General features: G+C 42.0%; 1 protein-coding gene across 1 annotated transcript in view; it reads left to right on the top strand.

The window, feature by feature from the left end:
* Positions 1-20,464, top strand: part of CEP112 (centrosomal protein 112) — a 327,830-nt gene that overhangs the window by 282,208 nt on the left and 25,158 nt on the right. Inside the window, exon 24 of the mRNA XM_045836669.1 lies at positions 3,883-3,972. Within this exon, the coding sequence (XP_045692625.1) occupies positions 3,883-3,972 (90 nt within the window). The remainder of the gene's footprint in view (positions 1-3,882; positions 3,973-20,464) is intronic.

Here is a 20,464-nt window from a genome sequence, read left to right as displayed (position 1 = left end):
GAATGAACTACTGGTTTGCTTACGTGCGCTTTGACCTCGTCCTTTTAAATAAAAGAACACTACACCCTTCAAGCTCCCCACTCCTCAGAGAATATGTGGAACCATGTTCCACGTGACCAAACAAACGAGAGAGTCCATTTAGCCTTTGCCCCTCGATATACGGCAGGCCCAGAGAAATGTGCCCATAGGCTTCATGCAAGGCCGGACACAAGCATTGACCAAGACTTGGCATCACAAAATGAGAACTGGTCAGAACCCTCATGTGGGACGGCGCGATTCTGCAGTCCCATCACAGGAAATGCGGAAGCCAGTGCGACCCTGAAGTTCATCCTGCTGACATTTGGGAGCAAGGGATTCAGGAGAAGGGGGACTTGCACAGTCTTGATTCTGTGCTGATATGCAAGTGGAATTTTCCAAGTTTCTCACAGCTGAGGTTTTGATAAAGATGGGAAAGTCGAAAGTTTGAAAATCTATCCCCGGGTAAAAAGCTGTTATATAGATATTCTGGGTTATGGGCTGAAAACAAACCGTGTGCCCAGACAGCCTATGGAAAAGGGTAGTAAGGTCCTAGGGATCACATGCCAGAGTAGACGCCCACTCCCCACCGCCATCCGTGACACGGGCTGAGAGCTTGGCCAAAAGCAAGGTCAGCACGACCCTGTCCGAACTAAAACCTGAAGTCCCAAAGCCTCTCTGTCATACGCTCAGTACTGGGAACATTTTGATGACATCTTTTTTTATCATATGACACAGTATTTCCCCCTTCAATGATGTCTCCCTTTATTAAACAACTTTTTAACCACTTTATAATTCAAATGAACCTTTATTTCCATTTAGTCTTTATTCGAAGGCATGTATAAATGCCTCACTTCATGTTTGTTTAATGGAGTAAGAACTAGGAAGGAGACCAGTTTTTAATAAGACTGCACATAATTGCCTAGTGCGTGGTTTTACAGGTTGAGTGGCTCATTTGAATCATGTTTATACATTCAATGGGAATAGCATTGACTGCAATACACGTCTTCTCCCCAAATCAACCGAGAAGCTCTAGCACCATCACGGGTGCCATTCATGGGTCCATTAGCTACAAGGCCTGCTCCTCACTTTAATCTCTCTAAGTGTTTTCATATTCTACACCAACAAATCAAATTGTCCATATCCCTTTTCAAGAGCGTGGCATGCCCTCACTGTTCTCACAAAGCTTATTATGCCACTTACAGTTTTCTTCTGGAAAGCGTCACTCTTCGCTCCTGCACGGAGCACCGGGCACGGCGCAGCTTCCTACAGCAAGCTGACTTCCATCGCCCCCAAGGCAGGTTCATTGGGAGAAAGAGCTGCCTCTTCAGTAGTGATGCCAGCCAACGCAGCAGAGCTGAGAGATGAGGAATAGCATAATTTTGCAGAATAAACAGTTTATCTGTTCCAGGTTTTTTTCCTCCAGTGTCAGACATTTTGTTCTTTAATTATGTTGGGTTTTTCTCAGAAACAAACTAAAAGTTGTGATTTTTTGTGTGTCAGATTTGAAGGTTATTGAGTAAAGAAGCCACAACTTAAAAGGAAGTTCCTGCTTATACTTATTGAGTAATTGGGGTCATTTTCACATAGTCCTTCTGTGGAATTCCAAGGTTGGAGCTCGAATGGCCTAATAATTTTTTAGAATATGAGACCAGGAACAGCTGCCTATATAAGCTGTCATTTCCTTCCTATTTAGTGCATTTTAACTTTTTAAGAAGCAGAATATTATTTGGTTTCTCTTCACTTTTTTAAAACAGATTTTTAAATAGATAATAAAAGTAATTTCTAGACATCCTGCCTTTTCTGATTAACCTTAGAAAGACCACGTTTTACAGCTTTAGTTAAACTGAGCAAATTTGAAAAGTGCCTTTTTTAAAAGCAAATGTAATTTCACTTCTACTTTGATAACATTGATAAAAAAACATGGTAGATTTAATAGTGTGGAGAGAGGATCAGCTCTAATTCTGTTGCCTGTTCTCCTGGGAACTTTGTTAGCTACAGTCCTGTGACTCTGGCTTCCCCTCGGCCACTTCCCGCCCCTCTGAGTTCTCACCAGTCCCCTTGGCTGCCTCTCCCTGCCCGCTCTTAAGTGTGAGTGTCACCCAAGGGGCAGGTGTTAGAGCCTCTTCTCTTGTTACTTCTTTACCTGAGGAAATGTCCCTATCTGCATCTCTGTCCTCTTGGAAATCCTAGATGCTCAAATGGATCTAGAACCCCAGAAAAGGTTAAGAACCACTGTCTATAATCTACATGTAGAAAAGACTGTCATTGCATCAAAAGAATTTTTAAAGGACACTGACTTAGACATTTTGTCTGAGCTCCACACTCTTACACTTTGGTACCCAGCATCTGCATGGGGGTGTCATAGGCATTCCAAACCCAGGCAACCCAGGTTGAGATCCACGGCTTTTCCCCCGCCCTGCCCTCCTCTCCCCACCCTGCGCTACCTCTCCCTTAACCGTCCCCACCCGCATGCTCCTACCTGCTCACACCAAAATCGTTGTGGTCTTTTTTTTTCATGCTCTGCATCCACACCTTCCCCCTGCCTCCCTGCTCCCACCCTTATCCCTCTTCAGTATGTTCTCCACGGCAACCAGAGTAGCATCTTCCACCACCCTCCCCTAGCTTCCTGCCTACTGCTAACGAAAATCGGAAGTTCTGATCTGCCCCCTGAAGCTTCGTGTGGCCTGATGTGACTTGACCCTTGCTACATCCCTGACATTGTTGCTCCCCTGTGCCCACTCTCCATACTGGCCTTGCAATTTCCTCCCACAGGTCTCTGCACACACAGTGTCCCTGTGTGGAAGGTTCTTCCTGCGGAGATCTCTGTGACTTGCTCTCTCCTTCTTCAGGTCTTTGCTCAGTTAGGCCTCCTTGGGCCTTACATTTAACATTGCAACATCTCTCCCCCATCTCACTCCAGAATATCCTCCTTTCTGGCTTTTTTTTTCTTACTGTTTGCTTATTGTCTGCCCCCTAACATAGTGTCAGCTTCATGAGAACAGGGAATTTTTTTTGTCTGTTTTCTTTCACTGCTCTTTCTAACCATACTAAGTTCTTGATGTATAGCGGAAACTCAGTAGTCTTGATTGAATGAACTTTATTTTGAAAGTTTGGCATCTTTGTAGTTGTCATCCCACGGGTTCTGCCCACTGTGAACTTCTATGAATTATATCTATTGTACAGTTATGTCAGGTTGTTTGAATGGATTCTGTTTCTTTTCTGGTTCAACTCTCTACTTAAAATAGTAACTGATGCGATGATAATTATTAATCGTTGTGGTTTGTAGCTTCCCCATATTAACCTGAATTCTATTTCCCACAGCTACTTGGCAGCTGACAGAGTTCATCTCTGTCCACTTCTTAGAGGTTCCTCAAATACTACACCACTCTCAATGACTTAGTAGAGAAATTCCTTTAATGTTACTATAAGTTACTCAGATTATCCCAGTATAATTTTGAAAAATGTCGCAATGGTCCAATATTACAGTTCCTAGCTGTCATGACACTTTTTGGAGTATAAGTGTGCCTTGCAGGTACACTGATAGAGCTATTTTAATTAGCAACAGCTTTAGGCTTTATGGCATGCTTGTGGTTCTATGCCAGGAATGTAAGAGGTGTTTTTATAAAATAAATTGATACCTGCTAATGCGCCTGTTTTAAAAGTTTGGAATTATTTATACTAGCTATTCCTAAAGTAGAAAACATCTGGGCCTGACTTCAAAATCCAGTTTTGTTTGCCTGATCTCTTTGGAACAACAGTAATAAGCTAGAGATCTGAGGCCTTTTTAATGACAGTTTAGGTGATAAAACTTTTTTCAAGGATGCTAATTTTTAATGTTGATGTGTTTATCATACACTGTTTCAGGCTCTGCAAGATGAACTTGAAAACCGCTGCAACCAAGTGCGATGTGCAGAGAAGAAACTGCAGCACAAGGAGCTGGAGGTGCAGGAACAGGTACTGTGCCCCGTCCGGCTTGGCGGCTGGCTCGTGTGCTTCCTCCCTGCCAGGGAGCTTGTGTGTTTCCTGTTTGCACCGGGACGCTCTGGCTGCACGGGACAGAATGCTCCACCCCTAGTTGGCATAAACAACAAAGAGATTTATTTCCTTACAAAACCTGAAGTCTGTAGGTAGGGCAGGCTCTGTACAGAAAGCCTTGAGGCCCTGGCTGGCTTCTAGGACATTCTTGTGGCTCTTCCGTGTGTCAGCTTCATCCCAAAAGCAATTCCAAGGCATGTCATGCAGATCTAGCAATATCCAGAGGCAGAAAAGGACTGCCTGCTTCTAGGGATCCCTTCTGAAGAGTAAGGAGACCTTTCCCAACAACCACCGCATAACACCCCTGCCCCACTCTCTTCACATCTCATTGGCCAGAACAGGTCACATGCTCGGCCTGGCATGTCTGATCCCTGGCAAGAGGACTGAGGGTCCCAAAACCCAGCGCAGACCAATCAGGTCCACCTGCCGGTAGTGGAAGCGGAAGAGGAAGGGTCACCCGGACAAGGATGAGGGGAAATGGGGGTTGGGTATGCAGCCCACAGTGTCTGTCACGTCATCGTGTTAAATAGATGGACATCACCATACTTAGAGACAGAAGTCATATTCTTGTGAATTCTAATTTTCTCTTCCTTTTCTCCATTATGTTAATAAAATAAATTTAATATAACTAGAATAATCTGACTATGACAATGGCTGACAAAGTATTTCATTTTCAAATGACAGGTTTATTTTTATTTAATTCTTCTGGTTATAGTGAGTTATTCTCTGTGGTAACTTTGATGATTTAAACCAAAGTCAACAACATGTTCATAAAGATCACAAGCCTCAGTGAAGCCTTGTATACATGCATTGTCCCCAGCTATTGGGCATAGCATTGTGAACATTCTTCTAAGTGCCACTGATGCTGTTGCCCAGAAGCTGCCACAGGTACTGAGAAATGTTTTTACATCATCGCCTAGTAAAGTCAGTACTGGAATGTTAGGTTAGGTTATTTTGACCTTGTGGGAGGAGTCAACATGGAAGTAAGGCCCACAGGGAAACCTGCCATCTCTGGAGATGTTTACAGACAGGATCTTGTGGTGGGGGATTGCACAGAAGGATAGACATAAGCTCTTAAGAGATGCTGAGTCTCAATACTTACAGAATTGACAACCTCTTATAATTTCTTCCTGCTCTGCGATACGTACCCAGCATGATCATATATGGCATGAATGTATCATGTATATATGATATGCATAAATATGCATTTACATGTACTATATAGGACCTGTGTCATGCAGTCGATAATAGAGTCACCAAATAAGATAATACTACAATGAAAAAATTACTGACTATACCTTATCAAAGGCCTACAAGATAACAGATACTATACAAGAACCCTTACACGCAATAGTTCATTTATCCCAATAACAACCATGTAAAGCCAGTATTATTGTCCCCATGCCACCGAGAGGTTGAGTAGCTCATCTGGGTCACAGAAGTCGTAAATAGTACAGGTGGAGGCAAACCCAAGTTTATCTGAATTCCAAACCTTTGCTCCTTTTATGACACTTTTTAAGTTACATTCCTAGTTCATAAAAGAAGCCGCATAGCAGTGACGGGGAAGCACATGTATTAAGGATGGCAGGGAGACAAACGTACTGTCCCAGACACCTGCTGCAGCAGCCTTGACCCTCTGCAGGCAGAGAACGGCAAGGAGCGAAGGACGTACAAGTAGAGCAGACACGGCCACAGATACAAACGCCTTCTTAGATGGCAGTGTGCTGTTGAGTGGGGGGCACACGTCTCATTGTCACTGAAGGTCAGCCGGGCTCCACTGTCTGTCTAGGACACTTGTGACTAAAGCAGACAAGCTTCTTACAGGCAGGAAACGGTGCTCCCCAGAGGACTGGGCTTCTCCAGTGTGTGATAAAATATGACTTAAGGTAAAACTTTGTTGACATCACTCTAATTCATGGCAAAACTTCACACAGAAAATTCCATGATATGTTGAGAGCAGGGAAATTAAAAAATCCCAAATAAACAATGGGGAAGGATTCAAGAGTCACTTCCGTCTTTTTTTTATTGACTTCTTTTTGATCATCAAAGTTGCTTTCATCTTTGTGGTGACAATAGCTTTTTAGACTATTTCTTACACTAATTCCTGATATCTCCTATTAGGCCACAAGTTTACCAAAGAAATGTCAGGAAATACCCATGTGTAAAGCTGAATATTTCATAATCTTTGCAACTATGAAATGTTGGGTTCTTTCCACAAGATCCTAGAGTGTAGTTAGGGGAAAAATGCCACTGTTTCAGCAAAACTAAAGAGCAGATAGCAGGCACTTGATAAATACTACTCATCTATATTTAATCTAACTTTTATTTTCAATCTGAGTTTGACTAATGCCCCCCTTTCAATGTGTAATGCTAGTAGAAGTAGTCAAAAATAATTAGAGTATGGTCCTGTGCACTTTTAGGGTCGGCTTACAGATGAGCTTACTTTAGGGTCTCTAAGATCTTGAAATTGTGTGTGATTTTCCTTTTTGCATCTGTCAAAGCGACTGCAATAGCAGCCGCCAACTGACATCAGCCCATCGGGCCGCCGGAACGTGTGCAGGTCCACTTCCCGAAACGTTCCTCCCTGTCTTTTCAAGCGAGTGTTATTATCCTGATACCAGTTGCATAAAGAGGCAAAATTGAAACTGGCAGAATTACAAAGAACAATTTCCTGGGCTTCCTATTTTAACTTGCTTAAAAAAAAAGCTTAAACTGTTTCTGTTTTTCATTTAAGAAAAATTCCTATGTTTTGATTCTATAAAAACAAAAAATGAATGAGGCATTTTAAAAGTTGTGTTTTTAATTAAAAACAAAAAGCTGCTTCTCATCAGGTCTTGATGGGTGGTATCCTCGCTGCCCACCCTCGCCTCGCTGCCATCGGCTCTCCCCGCTCCTCGCCCTTGGCAGGTCCCTCAGCGCCACGCCCAGAGGAGGCTTGCTCATCCAAGTTAGGAAGGGTTAATGTGCTTCTCGTGTGGGTTCAAGATAACCCAAATAAAATTAGAAAACACTAATTTTCCGTCTAAGTCAGCCTTATGGAACATGGTCTTTCCTGTAGTAAAGTAATTAAAAATCATCGTTAATTTTATCCGTAACAGGAGTGAATAATATCTACTTCTAGATAAGATCTGAGCAAGAATCCCATAATTGCAGCAAGCAAGAGGGGATCCCAGCTCTGACCCAGCTTCCTCGTTGTGCAAGGAAACTGAGTCATTGGGAAAGGATGTGGCTTTCCCAGCCCAGCAGCAACACATCCAGGGCAGGACCGCTCCTACCTACGTGGTATGTGGGCTGCTAGGTCCCAGGATACTGTATTTTCCATTATAGTGAACACTGTGTAAAATGGATATATGTTGTGTATCATTCAGTTTCAAAGGATGTGTAAAACTAAATCTCATTTTCTGGAGCAAACAATGTTTCATTATTTACAATGAGACTAAGTGATTTGCTAACCCTAACCAAGATAATTTGGTCTGCTAAATTATAGAAAAGACACAGAAGAAAAGAAATAGTCTAAAAATTTGTTTGGTATTCTTAACAATGTACAAAATATGTATTTGTCACAAAGGCACTAAACAATGTCAGATTTTAACCTAATACAATGCATATAATGGTATACATGTAACAGAAGCCCTGGTTAGAACTAGGTATCTTACATTTTGAAAGTATTAAGGTTTTCCAGAAGATTATTTTAAATAAGTTAGTGAGAAAAAATAATAAGTGATAAGTAAAGTAAAATAAGTAAAATTTCTCAGCAGGGTCGTACCATTCACTCGATTTTTGACAGGCATGTTGTGCTAGACAATGGTAGGTGCTGGGAAGAAACAAGGATGAGTAGGTTGGGGAGGAGTTTGTAAGTCTCCTAGAGCGGAAGAGACATATATAAAATGTAGACTCCATGCACGGACTTTGAGAGAGGTTCTTGATCTTCTAAATGGCTTAGAGGCTCAGAATCACAAGATGAGGACAGAACACAGCATTGGTGCTGCTCTCCATCCTCCCTAACCCCGTGAGGAAGGGAGCAGAGGATCTTTAGCTGGCCAAAGGCTAGTGTCCCGCTGCACGGACAGGGCTTGGAGCTTGCAGACACACAGTTGTTTCAAGAGCCTGTGGCCCTTGAGGGAACTGGTCCTACAGGGCAGTCAGCACAGGGGCAGCACCTCTGCCAGCCTTCTCAGGGCCCAGCTGGGCTCCCACCTTCTCTTGCTGCCCAGGGCCACTCTTGGAGGGCCTCTCTGGCCTTCTGGCCAGTGTTTTTTAGCAGCCCGCCGCTTTGATTGCACATCTTCTCTGGCGTGTCCAGGTATTAAGGGTCTGGATTGGGCAAGTACAGGTAACCCATGAATTGTCCTAAAATATATAGTGAAAAGGGCCCCCAGTCAAGATGGAGGTATAGGTAAACATGCTTCACCTCCTCGCACAACTACAGGAAAAATTACAACTAGACTATAAAACAAATATCACCCAGAACCATGAGAAAATCAAGCTCTAGGGAAGTCCAACAACCAAGGATTTAAAGAAGCCCCACATTCATCCAGACAAGTGGGAGGGGCGGAGAGGCGGAGAGAGGTGGAGAGGCATGGAGCCGCTGAGTGGTGTAGACAAGTTGCAGAATGGGCAGTCCCACATTCACGTGTGGTGGGTAAAAATCAGAAGGGATACTTCAGGAGGGAGTGATCCCAGCCTCAAACCAGACCACCCAGCAGCCCAAGGTTCCAAAGCCAGGAGAATAAATCCCCATAACTTCTGGCTGTAAAATCTATTGGGGGTTAGGACAGTGGAAGAAACTGCCAGATTCTCAGGAGACTTCTCTTAAAGGGCCTGCATGGACATAGGACTTACACAGACCCACCCCCTCTATATTCAGCACCAGAGCAACAACTAGAAAGGCACAAGTGGCAGACAGGTAGAAAGTGAACTGACTGGAAAAAGGGTGAGTGCCAGGAGACAGCGTCCTCCCAGGCAAACCTCCAGAAGACGGGCAGCAGCATTCTCCCCTCCCCCCACACAGAGCCACAAAGTGGTAAAGCGGGTTGCCCCACCCTGGTGACTACCTAAGCCTCCACCCCGCACAACTTACAGGTCTGTTCTTCTACAATAGGCCACTCTACTAAGACAGGGAGTAAAAACAGCTCTACCAAATACACAGAAACAAACACAGGGAACCTGCCAAATTAAGGAGACAAAGAAATATGGCCCAAATGAAAATACAGAACAAAACTCCGGAAAAAGACTTAAACAAAACTGAGATAAGCAGTCTATCAGATGCAGAGTTCAAAACACTGGCTATCAGGATGCTCAGAGAACTCTTGAGTATGGCAACAGCATAAAAGACTCAGGCAGAAATGAAGGTTACATTAAATGAAATAAGAAAAACCTACAGGGAACCAACAGTGGAGGGGATGAAGCCCAGAATCAAATCAACAATTTGGAACATGAGGAAGAAAAAGCATTCAAACAGAATAGCAAGAAGAAAAAAGAATTTTAAAAATGAGGATAGACTAAACCTCTAGGACATATCCAAACATGCAACATCCAAATCATAGGGATGGTAGAAGGAGAAGAGGAAGAGCAAGAAATTGAAAACTTATTTGAACGAATAATAAAGGAGTACTTGCCTAATTTGCTGAAGGAAAATAGACATACAAGTCCAAGAAGCACAGAGAGTCCCAAAGAATTTGGACCCAAAGAGGACCACACCAAGACACATCATAATTAAAATGCCAAAGGTTAAAGATCAAGAGAGAATCCTAAAAGCAGCAAGAAAAAAGCAAAGAATTACCTACAAAGGAGTTCCCATAAGACTATCAGCTGATTTCTCAAAAAGAAATTTTGCAGGCAAGAAGGGGCTGGGAAGGAGTATTCAAAGTCATGAAAAGCAAGGACCTACTACCTAGATTACTCTATCCAGCAAAACTATCCTTTATGATGGAAGGGTAAATAAAATGCTTCCCAGACAAGTTAAAGCTAAAGGAGTTCATCATCACCAAGCCATTATTACATGAAATGTTAAAGGGATTTATTTAAGAAAAAGAAGATCAAAACTATGAACATTAAAGTGGCAACAAATTCACAACTATCAACAGCTGAATCTAAAAAAAACAAACTAAGCAAACAGCCGGAACAGGAACAGAATTACAAATATGGAGATCATTTGGAGGGTTATCAGCTGGGAAGGGGAAGGAGGAGAATAGGGGAAAAGTTACAGGGATTAAGAACCATAAATTGGTAGGTACAAAATAGACAGGGGGTGGGTGTTAAGAATTGTATAGGAAATGGGGAAGCAAAAGAACTTACATGCATGACCCACAGACATGAACTAAGCGGTGTCGGGGGTGGGTGCTGGAGGGAATGGGGATAGTGAGCAGAGGGGGCAAAGGGAGGAAAATTGGGACCACTGTAACAGCATAGTCAATAAAATATATTTTAAAATAAACAATTAAAATTAGAGCAGAAATCAGAATTAGGTCATTGGTCAGAAAGCAGTTATCAGCATTGAGGGTTTTTTTTTTTAACTGGGTAGTGGGACTGATTGCATTTATATTTTAGAAAGATTAACATGGCCATAGAAGATAAGATGAACAAGTGAAGAAAAGAGACAAATTCGGGAGTCATGGCACTGAAAGTCACATCACTGGTCACAGAGAAATCAGGAAGGCTTGGACTGAGTACAGGTAGACCTCCCCCTAGTGCTTTGCTGTACTGCACTTCACAGACGGGTTTTTTTACAACTGAAGGCATGACCCTCCACCAGCAAGATTACTACTTGCTTTATTGTGACACTGGCTTTATTGCGGGGCCCTGGAACCAAACCCAAAATATCTCTAAGGTATTCCTTTATTGTCAAAAGGAGTAGAGAGAAAGGAATGGACATGAAGACTCAAAATTCACACAGATTCAGAGGACAAATGAAAGGAATATGTCAAAAATAACACAAGTTTTTAAGTTGATAAGGTGTCATATAGTGGACAATGGCAATATTGTCCTTTAGATGTTGAATCTGAGATACTAGCAGCAGGACATTCATTGGCGACATGTAGTTGAAACTCTGACTCTGGAACTCAAGAAAGAGCCCTAGATGGTGAACATGTCCAAATCTTCTTGCGGGGGACACAGCAAAAGCCCATGGGTGTGGGTGACATTGACAAGGAAGAGCAGCAGAGAGGTAAGAGGGCCATGGGCAGACCAGAGACAGGACCACATTCAAGGGACCAGAGGGAGTAGGGGAGGATACAGAGAGAACCTAAAAGGAGTGAGTGGTCAGGGAGACAAGAGCAGAGTCAGAGAACCTGTCATGAAAACCAAAGAACTAGAGTTTCCTACTTGACTTCAGGCTCCTGAGGGTAGGGGCCCTATCTGTCATCTTCATGGCGCCTGTGAGTTCTCATTGAGCTAAACTGCTCTGTGAAGCCTTTGCTGCCCTGAGTCTCATCCTCAAATGACCTTGCCCACGCCGTGTCCCTCTTTCATCTATGCTCTTCTAGCACTTTCTGTGACCTCTAAAGGTTTTTTCATCAGACTCCCAGGAGAGATGTATGCTCTTGGAGGGTGGGCGCCTGAGCTGGGACTGTCACATTGATCCTTAGATCTCAGCATTTAGCCTGGCACCTGGCCCATCTGGTGGTCAGTGAATTCACAGAAGGAAGAAAGGAGGGAGGGAGGACTGGCCACATCACCTGCTCCAGGGGTTTAAGGATGAGGGGTTCCAAAGGCCACTGAACTTGGGTGATTATGGATCCTTTGTATTACGCCTCCCAAATATATTCTAAATAGACTTATTCTAAATATATTCTTGATTAGACTTTTGTTAAGATAAATATTGTAGATTGTCTTTGATCATTTTTGTCTGAGGTGGGGAGGATCCTTGAGCCTTTTTGTGGCTCATCTGTGGTCCTCAGCTGTTCCCCAGACATCGTAGCACCAAAGGGGTCGAACACCAGCCGGGGCACCCAGGTCCCTCCCTTGCAGCCCACCTTTCCTCCTTTTTTCTTTAGTAATTTTTTCCAGCTTTACTGAGTATAATTGATAAATAAAATGGTAATTATTTAAAATGGACAACGTGATGAGTTGATAATACATTGTGAAGTGATTGCCACCATTAAGTTCATTAACACATCGGCTCACATAATTACTTTTTCATATGTGGCAGGAACACTTAAAATCCACTCCCAGCAAATTTCAAGTGTACAGTACGGCATTATTAACTGTAGTCCTCAGGTGTACATTAGATCCGAGAACTGCCATAACCCATAACTGAAAGTCTGTACCCTGTACCAACATCCCCCCCTTTCCCCCACCCTCTACCCCCTGGTGACCACCACTCCACTCTTTCTATGAGTTCCACTTTTTGTAAAGGTTATTTATGTATTTATTTTTAAAGAGAGGGAAAGGGAAGGGGAAAGAGAGGCAGAGAAATATCAGTGGGTGGGTGGTTGCCTCTCACGTGCCCCCTGCTGGGGACCTGGCCTGCAACCCAGGCATGTGTGCTGAGTAGAAATTGAACCAGACACCTTTTGGTTCACAGGCCGATGCTCAATCCACGAAGCCACACCAGCCAGGCTCCACTTTTGTGTGTACGTGTGAATCCCACAGATGAGTGAGATCCTCCTTTCCTGCCAGGTTTATTTCTCTTCACCTAATGTCCTCTGGGTTCATCCATGCTGTCATGGATGCCTCATGGCCCACCTTTCTGCTCTGCTCTAAAACCTCAGGTTTTCCTTCTAAGTCTCTCCCACAACATGCCCCCAGAAGGCCAAAGCAGGAAGCACCCCAACAAAGTCCTTTATTTTCTCTACAGGTAAACTTAGCATTCTGCTGCTGCTTTCCCAGGTTTTCCTGGGTTTAAGAATAAAACTTGGCCTCTTAGTATCAGTAGCTGTTGGGTCACGTTAGACGTCTCTCTGGAAGTACCTTCGATCCTTCTGCCTATTATACAGCACTACCATCATTGCATTCCCAAAGAGTTGCCAGCCTCCCACAGTACCCAGTGATCTGTCAGGGAGCGGCATGGATTGCAGGAGAACCAACATCAGTAGACTTACAGCATTCACTGGATAGCACTGCTTATCTTTAAACCCCCTCAGCCATCATCAAGAGCAACCAAGATGCTACGTAGACAGAAAATCAATTAGACAATAATTGTGACAATTGCTGAAAGGAAGAATGGTCTTTTACAGATTTCCAAGCCTTTAATTTCCATTTTCCATAATGGATTTTAAAACTTCACAGTCTTAGCTGCTGTTGGCTAACACATCTGCAGAGAAATCTATTTAAATGTACTAACAGCTCAAAACTGTGTTTTATCCCAAAGCACATTAGGAAAACAGGAATAATAATTGCAACAGAAATATAATTCAAAGACTTTTATTGACTTTTCATGTTTAATGGTTATTATTCTGGCTTGTTTAAAGTAATTCTAATAACCACAGTTTATTTACAAAATGCAGACTAATTCTTTTGTTCCCATGCCAACAAAATACATTTGTTCCCAGACAGCTGGTGTGATGCATCATTCTAAAATCTGAGTTGTTATGAGGGATACAACCACATTTAACTTTGGCCACATTTATTGTCAATGAGAGCTGAAACACTCGCCTGTTTTCTGAAAAACACTTGAAGCCCCGTGTCAGGGACATGAGTATTTTCGTTAAAGTATACATCTCATCTCATCAGAGTGTTCCTTATAAGTCAGTTATTCTAGTAGAGTGCAGTGGCAAAGCAAGCAAAACATTCCTACCCCAAACACCTCTAAAACACGTACAGGATTATCACCAGGCCATTTTTAAAGGACAACTGAAAGCAGCTCTTCTGGGGTGAGTGTGCTGCGAGTTTCTTCATTGCTGTCTTGAGATTCTCTTTGTTTTGAACTTCCCTGGGCTTGTGGTGCTGGGGAGGAGAGAGGAGGCAGGTCCCAGAAGTGCCCGCTGCATGTTTTTAATCCTGCACTTTGCTGACATGTCAAATCCAAGTGTCAGCAAAGCACCCACCGCGTCACTGCAGCTGTTTTTCCATAAAGCATTTTCTGCATTGTTGAAGTGGCTCTTCCTCCAGGCAGTGAGCACTGGGGGGGCGTGCAGATGGGGGCAGGGGCCACAGCACTGTGAGGGGCTGCGGGGTTCACAGCCTGCCAATGTCTGCCTGGGGCCGGAGCTCGTCTTTCACTCCTATAATGAAGTAATGCGATAAGACAGTCTCACTTCTTCTGGTTTGACTTTTTTTTATATAGTTTTGGCTTTAATTTTAGTCTCTTTAAAAATTATTTTTGTAATCCAAAAGTGATTTCATACAAATGACTTACTCTAAATCAGTATGTTATGGAGGCACTTAAAAAAGCAAGGGAAAAAAAACTTTAAAACCAGGCTGTGCTCCTCACCACCTTTTACAGGAGGTGGACAAACAGAACTATCAAGCGCTAACTGGTAACCGAATATAGCCTCCCAGGAAGATAAAAAGCAGACGATACCCCTGAGCAGTGCCCTATCAAGGCTCACTTTTCTGGCAGCTACCAAGCACTGAATCCAAGGGATTGAGTGAACAGCTGGAAAGAGGAAGTAAAAGAAGAGATAAACAGAGATGGTAAAAGAGGGTGGGGGTGAGTCAGCGTGGTTACAAGGGAGAAATGTTTGATGACTATTTATTGTGCTTGTCACGTTCAGTGGAGAGTATCACACATTCTAAGATGCACTTCCTTGCGATTCCTTTTCTACTGTAATCCAGCCAGAAAAGATGTCCATGTCCTACTGAGAAAGGGCTATTTTAAGGTAGAAGCCATTGAAATTGTTTATTGTCAAACAAATGACAGAGCAGAGGTATTTTAGAGACACCAGACGTGTATCAGTTTAAATTAGTAAAAAGGAAAGAAAAGTGATTTCTTTTTAATACAAAGGAAAATTCAGAAGTTTAAAAGGCCTTTTGAATGTACTTTCCATGAGATAACCTTTTGGATTTCTATGCAGAATTAGAAGGCATAGTTCCAGTTGGAAAAAAAATATTATTATAAAATCTTCAAATACAAAGAATGACTTACGAACCACATGGGAAAATTCGAACTAGGGAAGAATACAGCATTATTACCATTATTAAAATTTTATGAAATACAGCACTCACTTGAATCAGACAACCTAATACCTACTCAGCTTTCAGCGTATAGACACAACCTGGAATAGTTCTCCTCTAAGAGCTTCTGTTATTGTAATACAGGAAAACAGATAATTTTAAAAGATTCACTTTTGGTTCTGTATGTGAGATTTATGCTCGGGTTTATTCAGGTGTGAGCAGAAGCAGAAGCACTCTGTCAGATTTTTCTCACTTGTGATTACCAAGAAGTGGGGAGAATTTGCAACACTTTGCAACACGTTGGGCTGATCTCAGCTTAAATGGGGGCCGTTCCCTGCTCCGGGAGGGAGGTAGTGAGGCATCTGGACCAGACGGTGCATGGCCTGCGGCCTCTCTGCGCCCCCCCCCCCCCCCTGGGCTGGCGCTGGGTCTTACAGCAGGGATGGCAGGAAGGACTCCGTGTTCTCACAGGTTTTGACGCCTCAGGCCTGGCTCCCCCTGCAGAAACAGCTGTGATTTATCTTGTTTTTCTACCTTTCAGCTTTAAGATTTCACTTGAATGAATGCCCTGCCAGAAAAAAAATGGGGAAAATTAGAAAACTAGACTGAATGATTCCAAGTGCTTTATTTTAGCACAGAAGATTTGGAGGGTTTTGCTTGACCCAGTAAACAGAGGAACATAAGTAAGGTGGTAAAACTGAACGTGTCAGGGTAACTAAATGACAGCTCAGAGTGAATTCTTGTTCCAAACCTGTAAGTGACACTTTCAGCATTTCAATTCAATTCACCAAATGTTTACTAAGTGCTTACTATCTATCAGGTCCTTCATTGGCTCTGATATATGTCAATGAACAAACCGAAAAAAGTCTTATTCTTGTAAAGGTTACATTCTAATGATAGGTTGTTCATAGCTTTTTGCATTTCTATATAAATTTTATACTTGTCAGTTTGTAATAAGCCTTCCAGTCCATGAACATAGTATATCCCCCTGCTTTATTGAAAGCACTCTTAAATTCTGCTGTTATATTTTTATCATTTTATGGGAAGATAACTTCACATCTTACATTACATTTACTCCTGACTTGACATTATGATTATATTTTATGGCATTATTTAAGAATTTCATTTTCTCACAGCTTGTCGCTGACATATAGAAAAACAATTGACTTTTGTACAGTCCTTTTATCACATTAAGTAAGTTTCTTTCTATTCTTACCAAGAATCTTTTCTTCTTTTTTAATTTATAAATGGATGTTCAATTTTATTAAATGCCTTTTCCCCATCTTTTGAGATAGTTGTATGACTCTGTCCTTTATTCTTCTGATGCCATGACCTTCACTGACTGGTTTTCTAACACTGACTCATCTTGCATTTCTGGAATAAGCGCCATGTGATCATGGTGACTTATCCCTTTTCACCTTTTGTGAATCTCGGTTTGCTAATAGTTTGTGTAGGATTTTTACATCAGTTTTTATGACTGAGATTGGCCTATAATTTTATTTTAATGTTCTCATTGAATTCTGTTATCAAAGTTTGCAGAACTCATAAACTGGAGTGTTCCCTCTTTATCTGTTTTCTGGAATAGTTTGTGTAATATTGATGATATTTCCTCCTTAAAATATTCGGTAGATGAAGCTACTTGAGCCTAGAGTTCTTTGTGGAAAGCATTTCAATTAATTAGAATAAGCTTTCTTTAATGGCTATATATTCAGATTTTCTATTTTAATTTCTGCCTAATTCTCTCTCTATTCTCTTTTGGGGGCTATAATTATATGTATATTAGACCTTCTAACTGTTCCCTATGTTCTGTATTTGTTCTGGATATAAGTGTGTGTATATATCCAATGTATATAATATATATATATATATTATATGTGTATATAATATACATTATATATATACATTATATACACATGTGTGTATGTGTGTGTGCATGTGTGTGTGTGTGTTATCCAGCTTCTAGTTCACTATTCTCTCCTTAGCTGTGTCTAATCTACTATTAAACCCATTCTTAGTTTTGGTTATTATATTTTCCAGAGCTGGATTTTCTGCTTAACAACTGCTTAGTTTCCTAGTGTGTGCCAAAGTTCACAATATTTTTCTTATTTTGTTGAACGTACTTATCTTGGTATTTTCAAAATCTGGGTCTGATAACCATTATTTAGAGTTCACATGCATCTTATTTCCTTGTCTTTTGTTTCTCTTGGCTTTTGGTCATGCTGTCTTGCTTTCTTGTGAATCTGGCTCTTCTTGACTGAGTGCCAGATATTTTATAGGGAACTTTATACAAATAATTCGAGACTAGGATAATGTTAATTTTTTCCAGGGAGGATTTATATTTGCTTTTGGGTAGGCAGGTAGTAGTGACACTCGCCGTCTAGAATGATCTTAATCCATTTTCAGGGATGGAGAAGGCTGGCCTGTTTCTAGTTCACTCCTCCTCCTAGGGTGTAGCCCTTTGGGACTGTCCCAAAGCAGGGATTTCGCCAGATGCGCCCCTTCAGTGAGCCCTGCACTGCAGTTTGTGTCTCCACGGCTTTGTGTGTGCGAGGCTGTCGAGAGATCTGCTCAGCTTCTCAGCCTCTCACCAGCCGCTCCAGAATTGGCAAAAGCCACTGTGTAAAAATGTCTGCAAGTGCCAGGCTTACAAGCTGTCTTGATTTCTATCATTTCTAACATCTTAGCCCCATAATTCTGCCCTGCCTTGTTCGCCTCATACTTTGAAGCAGTCTTGGGAGAGAATTATCTCAGCTTCTATTGCTAGAAGTGGAAATCCAGTGTTTGCATTTCTGAGAATTGCTTGATCACATTCACTGCTAATTTTTTTCTAATATAATCTGTAGAAATTAACTTTATTTTACATTCTGTTTATTAATAGTTCATTAGTTTAAAAAGTTGCAAGTACTTTCTCCCAGTGGCTTATCTTTTAACTTCTATATTCAGTACTTTTTGAGAATTATTTATCATTTTTTTCTTTATGATTTCTCAACTTGCTTAGAAAGGTCCTCCCTACCCAAATATTATGTGACATATTCTCTTTTACTTTCTCCTAGTACTTTTAAGAGTTTTGTCTCACCCGTGTAACTCTTTAACCCACCTCAGATGGACTGCTGTATACTACGTAGGACAAGGATTGTGGTAGACAGAATATCCCCCAAGGATATCCATTCTCTAACCCCTGGAATCTGTGAATAGGCACATAACATGGCAAAAAGGGACTTTGCAGGTATAATTGCAGTTACTGATCATTGACCATAAAATAGGAGTTCATTTCAGATGACTGGAGTAGTGAGGCCCTTCTGAACAGATGACTACTTAAGGGCAGAGAACACTCTCTGGCTGGAGACAGTAGATGTGGCAGAGGGGGAGGTCAGAAAAGACTCCAAGTGTGAGAAGGATCGAGGGTACCACTGCTGATTCAGAGTGGGAGGGTACCCTATGAGGGGGACTGCAGGAGGCCTTCAAGGGCTGAGAGAGGCTCCCAGCTGACAGCCAGCAAGGCAATGGGGACATCAGTCCTACAGCCACGAGGAACTGAATTCTGCCCACAACCTCAGTGAGTTCAAAAGCAAATTCTCCCCCAGAGCCTCCAGGTAAGTCTAGGATGGCCAACACCTTGATTTTGGTCTTGTGATACCAGAGCAGAGGAACTAGCTAAGCTCTCTCAGACTTCTGGCCTGTAAAACTATGAGATTATAAATTGTTGTTTCAAGTGGCTAAATTTGTGATAATTTGTTATAGCAGCAACAGAAAACTAACAAGGATCTTACATTATTAGTTCTACTTCCAAAGAGATAGCCAATTACTGATACTATTTATTGACTGAGATATTCTTCACCATTTATTTGAAATGCTGCCTTTATCAATAGTCAGAGTTTCCATATATACATGAATATATTTGGGGCTTTGTATTCTTTTCCATTCATCCATTTCCTGTGCCAAAATGAGTCACCTATTATGGTGCTTAAGAGCATAAACTCTGGGGAGGGGATATAAGGGGACTAAAAGGTAATGTTAAAAAAAATAAAGATTAAATTTTTTTAAAAAAACAGCATGAACTCTGGAGCCACAGTGCCTGGGTTCAAATCCCAGCTCTGCCAGTTTCACTTAATTGCTATGGTGCTTTGAGGAAGTTACTTTACTTTTTGCTTTGATTTCCCTACCTTGAAAATGGGTCAGTAGTAGTACCCATCTCATAAAACTGTTGTGAAGATTGTCAGTTATTACAAGTCAATGCCTGGAGGCGAGTCCTGGCACACAGCAAGTGTTATCTACAGGGGACAGGCTCCCCCTCATCTTGTTGTAGACTTGTCTTAGTTACTCTTAAGCATTTGCACTTTCATAGAAATGTTAGGATATTCTTGCCGGCTTCCATTTAAAAAGAAATTTCATTGATCGCATGGTTGGAATTGCGTTGGATTTCTGAGCAGGTCTGGAAGCATCTTCGCAGTATTGAGTCTTCCCATTCAGGGACTTCACACCCCTTTGCATCTCATTAGGCTGTCTTCTGTGTCCTTTAGTACAGTTGAAATTATACATGCTGTACATTTCTCGCTACATTCATCTCCAGGTATACGATGACACTTTTTTGTGTGGACTTTCTCTGTAAATTCTCCCAAGTTATTGCTGATACGGATAAAAGTGCTCACATGTTTTGCTTTTAGATATCCAGTCAACCAGAATTATTATTGGTATTGCTTTTAATGATTTTTCAGTTCATTTCTTAAATTTCCTAAGTACATTTCCAGTTGATTTCTTAAATTTTCCTAAGTAGGCAATTATGTCATTCCTAAATGAAGGTGATATTCGTGTCTTTTTTCCCCTCCCCGACCCCTACCTGCTGGTGCTGGCTCACAGGCAGGGCCTGCAGCTCCGTGCTGAGCAGCAGCAGCAAGAGGCTGTGTCTTCGTCTTGGTCTCGTCTTGCATGGGGAGGCTTCTTATGTCCCCTCAAGCTTTTTGGTTCCTGAGGGTTTCTGAGAGCTAATGTTTGTTGGATGTAGACACATCACCTTCTTTATTTTTAGTTGTGCACACATTTTATCATAACCACTAGACCAAGACCCCTTTGAGGGCAGAGGATATGTTATTGGAGGAATGCACACACACACTCATACACATGTACCTATGTTGTGTGTATAATATATACCTGTCCCAGAGCCCACTTTCACCGCAGAGAAGAGAGGGTCTATCTGTGTTGGTGTAGGGACTTTCTAACAGTTAGAGAGACACACAGCAGGCCTTAGTGTCCTTTTGCACATGTTAGAAGACATATCACCCCTTCCAACTTATCCTCTCATCGGTCACAAAGTGCCCCCTGGGCCACTGATACCACACAATCATGGGGTCTCTCACAG

Source organism: Phyllostomus hastatus, unplaced genomic scaffold (genome assembly GCF_019186645.2).
Source record: "Phyllostomus hastatus isolate PE091 unplaced genomic scaffold, TTU_PhHast_1.1 phas_contig_210, whole genome shotgun sequence".
NCBI lineage: Eukaryota > Metazoa > Chordata > Mammalia > Chiroptera > Phyllostomidae > Phyllostomus > Phyllostomus hastatus.
The sequence above is the reverse complement of the archived record's forward strand: the minus strand, read 5'-3'. Positions and strand labels throughout refer to the sequence as shown.